The sequence below is a fragment of the Pinus tabuliformis genome, chromosome 2_2, assembly GCF_031772625.1.
Source record: "Pinus tabuliformis cultivar Carrire ecotype Pingquan chromosome 2_2, CPIR1, whole genome shotgun sequence".
Taxonomy (NCBI): Eukaryota; Viridiplantae; Streptophyta; class Pinopsida; order Pinales; family Pinaceae; genus Pinus; species Pinus tabuliformis.
The window spans coordinates 1,161,598,455-1,161,604,454 of NC_142300.1; the positions used below are offsets into that span (position 1 = coordinate 1,161,598,455).

General features: G+C 37.2%; 1 protein-coding gene across 5 annotated transcripts in view; it reads left to right on the forward strand.

Moving 5' to 3' along the window:
• The window catches only part of LOC149197552 (uncharacterized), a 79,640-nt gene extending 75,425 nt beyond the window's left edge, over positions 1 to 4,215 (forward strand). For all 5 annotated transcript variants that reach the window (XM_089405883.1, XM_089405884.1, XM_089405886.1 and 2 more), the window contains one exon: positions 3,024 to 4,215. In XM_089405883.1, coding sequence (XP_089262009.1) covers positions 3,024 to 3,509 — 486 coding nt within the window. In that variant the 3' untranslated portion in view covers positions 3,510 to 4,215. The remainder of the gene's footprint in view (positions 1 to 3,023) is intronic.
• The last annotated feature ends 1,785 nt before the right edge of the window (positions 4,216 to 6,000 follow it).

Here is a 6,000-nt window from a genome sequence, read left to right on the forward strand (position 1 = left end):
AATCCTCTTAGATCTAGCCCTCTTTTTCAGCTTGACCTCTACAGCACTTCTGCCTTCATCTACAACAGCCTTTCCTTGGCTTGGATAGCCTTCCCACAGACTTTAGAACACTCAGTTTGCTATAGATGACCCCAGCTAGGCTGTCCTTGATGTCTGAGGTGTTCCAGTAGAGAAATATCACTATTGTTAGCACATGCTGGGGACCTTCTTGAGTATCCCAAGCTAATGCAAATTTCCAACATATTCAAGGGTAAGAAGATCCTACTCCGTTACTTCTACATCAAGAAAACCATCCATCTTTGGAAGTTGTCAACCAAATATGAAGTTACTTTATTAATTAGAGCATTTGATTTTGTACTTAATGAATTCATTATCCCACACAATCTGACCTTGGCTTTGCTCCCGAGAGCGACCAAAATTAAAGTTAAATGCGCTTCAAGATCCAAAAGACCCATTACAAATGGCTCAATAGACATTTGTTGGTTGACCTCCTTTAGATCTCTGTACTAAACCAGCAAAACACCTTGCTGTTAGGTCTTCCTTCACCTAACAGACTTCTGTTACAACCCTTTGATCAAGCCTATTTCTCTCCTGTTAACTTAGCCAACACCTCAACCCTCTCCTTAAGCTCTTTCCATACTCCTGACAGCTTCGGCTTGCTTCAGATTATTCTCAGCCATATCTGTTGAGCCTTTATAGGCCTCGGCCCTGCTCCTAGGGCTAGGCCTGCTTGTGGCAAACCCTAATTTGGGCTGCAACCCACACAACAGAGCTGTCTAGGACCTGCGGTGAGGCCCTTACCACCTCAGTTGTCCCTCAGAGTTCAAACCATACCTCAAACACAATGGACAAACTCCCTTTTTGTTGTGGCTAGGTTCTGTTCACACTGTGGAAGCCTCTGACAAGCCTCCTCTTAACTGTGGCCCAAACTAGGGCACAACTTGCCCTGCGACCTTCCTGCAACATTGGACGTGTGGGGTCTTGCAACTTCAGACCTGCGGCTTCCTGCAGCTTCAGACCTACGGCTTCCTGCAGCTTCAGACCTGAAGCAATCACAGAACTCGTTCTTCAGACCTGAAGCAATCAAAGAACTCATTCTTCTTTCAGACAGTCAATTCGGCCTCTCTTGAACAGCTGCAGTTCCTCTAAGGTTTATGCTCTCCAGAAGATTGTGTCCTTCCATCTTGTCTTTAGTGGTTGTTCTCTTAACCTCCCTCTGATACCATGTTAAATTTTCTACAATAAATAAAGTGGAAAGCAATTTTCTGATCTGATAATTACTTCTAATTATCTTCAATTAATTAGAAGTAATTAGCAGATCAGAAAATTGGTTTCCACTTTATTTATTGTAGAAAATTTAACATGGTATCAGAAGATTTGCAGCAAAAACAATAGAAAGAAGTAAGATCATAAAGAGACGGCCATGCACAATGGAGACAACAAATTTTCTCTGGGAAACCCAAACTTGGGAGAAAACCCAAGAACTCTTATTCTAGGAGAAATTCTTCTTCAGCAAGGTTTACAATAAAATGTCTAGAAATCTGTGCCAAAAACCAAGTCCAAACTTTAGCCATTTCATCCTTTTTCTGCTCCCAGAAGAGTCTTTTATATAAGAGAGATGATGAGTGAGTGAGGCAAATGAAGTGTCATGTCATGTGTATACATACAAGTCAAATTAGTGTATTTACCCAAGGGACACGCCCTTTCATGGTGGAGCCGACTTGTTTGTTTTGAGCCTAGACGAAGTCCAAAAATAAAATTTATTTTATTTTAATCTCCATAATTTTTCTAGGCCGACTTAGGAGGCCTCTTGGCATGCAAGAATACCTCCCAATGCTACACAAAAATGAACAAGAACAACACTTATAATCTCATTTCAACCGTGTTTTTAAAAAAAGTTCTGCAGGGCAATTTATATCCAAGGAAGGGAAAGATATAATTCAGAAATGTCATTTTTAACAAATGAGATTTGTATTCTTGTGCTGTCTTTGGTGCCTGGCCTCTAAAAATGTCTTTAAAGTTGTGGATTATCTTGTATTTTATGTTCTTAAATGTAAAACAAGTTCTGCAGGGCAACTTATACCATGGAAGGGGAAAGATATAATTCAGAAAATGTCATTTTTAATTAACGAGATTTGTATTCTTGCATTGTCTTGGATGCTTGGCCTCTGAAAAGGGGTCTTTAAAGTTGTGGCATTTAGCTTTCTTGAGTTCTATTTTTGGCTTTGGGTAATCTTGGAAGGGCAAGGTCTGGAAGGCTTCCTTTGATCTGAACTAAGCAGCATCTATCTAGATACTAATCAATTAAGATGTTTGTTTGTTTATTTATTTAAGTTTAAATCACCTGTTTATACTTGTTGTATAGCCTGTTTTTCATAAATGCTATGCTTCTTTATCTGGTAGCTTTGATTGGATAAGAAAAGGGGTCTTTAAAGTTGTGGCATTTAGCTTTCTTGAGTTCTATTTTTGGCTTTGGGTAATCTTGGAAGGGCAAGGTCTGGAAGGCTTCCTTTGATCTGAACTAAGCAGCATCTATCTAGATACTAATCAATTAAGATGTTTGTTTGTTTATTTATTTAAGTTTAAATCACCTGTTTATACTTGTTGTATAGCCTGTTTTTCATAAATGCTATGCTTCTTTATCTGGTAGCTTTGATTGGATAAGAATAATGCATTTCAGTGCTGTAAAAAGGCCTTATCGATCTGAGAATAGGGTTCCAGTTTCTCTGCATCTATGCAATATATGGGTGATGGCTGTGAAGACCTATACCATTGTTGGCCTGGGAGTCATTTGTTCCCTGATTTACAGTTATCTATTCATGCTGATACACTCAGAATCTTTAGAGATTGCGTGCTTTGTTATAATTCTCCCATTCCTGCATACATTTGAAAATGACAGGATTTTTTCTGCTTATCATTCTAGTTTGTCATAAGGTTTACCTCCTTGGCTCTAATTTGATATAAGTTATATGGATCTTTAATGCTCTGAGGTTATGCTTTACTAAATTGGAAACATTTTTCAGGAAGTTGAGATGAAAAAGAAGCTAGCTGAAGAAGAAGAGCAAGCACGCCAGTCTTCTGAGTTAGATTTGCCAGTGAACTCCAAGGAAGTTGAGCTGGATGATAAGTTAAGTGGCTCCGCTGAGATGCCGGGAAAGGGAAAAGTAGAAACTTTGCAGGAACTGAAATCCAGGCTTGATACATTAGAAGAGACTATTAAGAGACTGACTAGTGCTGAGAGAGAACAAACTTCTTGTAGTGTGACAACAGAACCTCAGGGTAACCATGGGAAACAGCCAAGCAACCAAGTGGCTGCTGCAACTGAGAGTAAAGGGAATGCTAATACAAGTTCCAAGGAAGAATTTAAAAACAAAGAGACTTCTCATACTGACAATGTTGAAGCCAGAAATGTTTTAGAGTCCAAGAAAGAATCACGAGAAGATCCTCCTAGATCAAATTTAGACAGCCAAACTACTAAACTCAGAGGGCCTAATTCAGAGGTAAAATAGTTTGTGGTTGTTTCTCTGTTCAAATATTTTAGCAAATGAGATATGACTACAACTACGTTGTCATTGCAAGTCTCATTGATTTTATGCATATCAACAATGTTCAAATGCTGGCTGTGAATATTATTTTTGTTGATTTTGTTTCTTCCATCGGGATTTTAACCTAGTAAACAATGCAGTATAGACAAAGCACCGTCTTACTTACAGAATTCCGCAAATGGAATGTTCTGTGAGGGTTGTTAAAGAGTTACAAATAATGGATTGAATCTTGTACTTAAGATGGAGTCAAGATATTGATGATAGGATGATTCGACATGCCTAGTGAAACTAAGAATGCATCACAGATCTCAGGAAATTGTGGAACAGTCTGGAAGAGTTTGGAGTTGCTGCTTAAGTAAATTTCCTTATTTATTTTTGGATTTGATCTATAGGTAATGTTCTCTCCACCATATACTGACATGGATATGAGGCATTGTTGTAATTAAGAAATATATAAATACAGAAAAATTTCAGTGGAACCCTTGGTTCTTTTAGCCCCTCACCAAGGCTATAGCCTCTACACTTTTAGTGCAATTCAGTGCCTTCTATTGTGGGATTGACTTCTTGTTGCAATAGCCTCTCAATATTCAAGGATGAGTGGGATGGATACAAAGATGTTTGGATGTGTAAGCCAAATATTTGATTAATCATGGGAGTAAAGACATCAATATTTTTTTGTCTAATATGAATGTGCAAAATATTATCATGTGAAAAAACCTTCGAACCAAAGAAATTGTTATGAATATAATACAAATAATGCAAATACTATAAATAATAATAATAATAATCACAATAATTATTAATTAAATAATAATTGGTTACTAAAGAGGCATGTCTTAAATGATGTGCCCGTTCATGAAGGAGCACCTACCTAGGTATATAAGTGGCCCTCATTTATAATCAAATAATCGCAAATCATATATCTCATATCTCTTGTACATTCAACATTCTTATATAAATATTATTTGTCCTATAATGGATATTTACATATTCTAGATATTTTGAATATTCCATTGCGTATAAAAACTATGTTTGTTACTGTTGTAGCTCCTAGAGACAACCCCCGAGTTGAGGTGAGGTAAGTGTCTAGGACATCTTAGTAAGTTAGTGTCCCTTGAAGATAAATTAGTGTAGTTCAAGAGATAAATGTGGAATGGTTTAGATTTTGGTTCAATTACCTTTCTCAGAGACAAATTCAGTGTGCTCATAAACAAAATATCATTCCCAAGAATAAATGTTCAAATCTGGCGGCCGACACAGTGAATGCCACTTAACTTTGTCATTGCAGTGGAGATGGAAAGGAGAAACATAAGAGACGAACCTAGTGCAGAGGGCTTGATAAACACAAAATCCTATGCAACAAATCCCGGTAGAATCATTACAAGATAAAAGGAATGAAGTGCATAAATTATGGAGCACATTTTAAGGCTTTCAACTCAATGTTTCATAGTTATTATCTGCTATAACATAACACATGTAAATATGCAATCTCACAGGTCTTGCCTGTTATTACATAACATAGATAAATCTACAATCTCACAAGTACCATCAACTATTACATAACATAAGTAAATCTGTGACTTAAGAGTGAATCTAGCAGCTACAATTACACAATTTCCGGAGAAGAAAATACACCTGAAATGACACGCGGAGGTAGAACACATACTACATATCCCAATGCTTGGAATCACCAAAAACTTTCTTCATTAATCTTCAAAAATGAAATACCTGCTATAGGCCTAAACTTGTGAAATTTGCAAAACAAATACAACCCTTGGAACATGAAATTAGAACCAAACTTTGAACCTCTAAAAACATAATTCAGAACTCTCAAACACATAATTCAGAGCCTTTGAAAATAGAATTTGGGAACCTTTACTACTGAGTTCCTCTTCCCTTTTATAGGGAGAGAGGGCACACACAACAATTACAAAATATCTCAGAATGCTACAGATGTATGAACTACCAACTCTCAGAGCATGCGAATGGCCTCACCGTGATAATGATATTGAACAGACTTGATTCTTTTCTTGAAAATGCAAAATTAGCAAAAAATGAAAAGCATGAGGTGTCATAATGGACACAACCAAATATATCTGATGTCGATTCCTTTGATCTCCCAAGGTGGACTCAGGCTCCATTATATGGGATTAGTGGTGGGTTGATGATCTGGCCATGACTCTGTCATGATATTCCTACCACGGTTACTTGCCATTTCTGCTATCACTTTCTCTCTCTAACTACTTAAAATTTCCCCTTTTTGGAGTTGGATGTGATTGAGTGTGGTGGTGTTAGAGGTGCTCTATAACTTAGCTGTCGACCCATACATCCTCCATACTCTCTGTATTGCGGTATAAGAGAATTTCTATCTCGTAACATTGCACCATAGTGCAACTTTGGAGCAACAACACATCGTAACTCTATTTAAAAGAAACATTACAAAATCATAAAATTC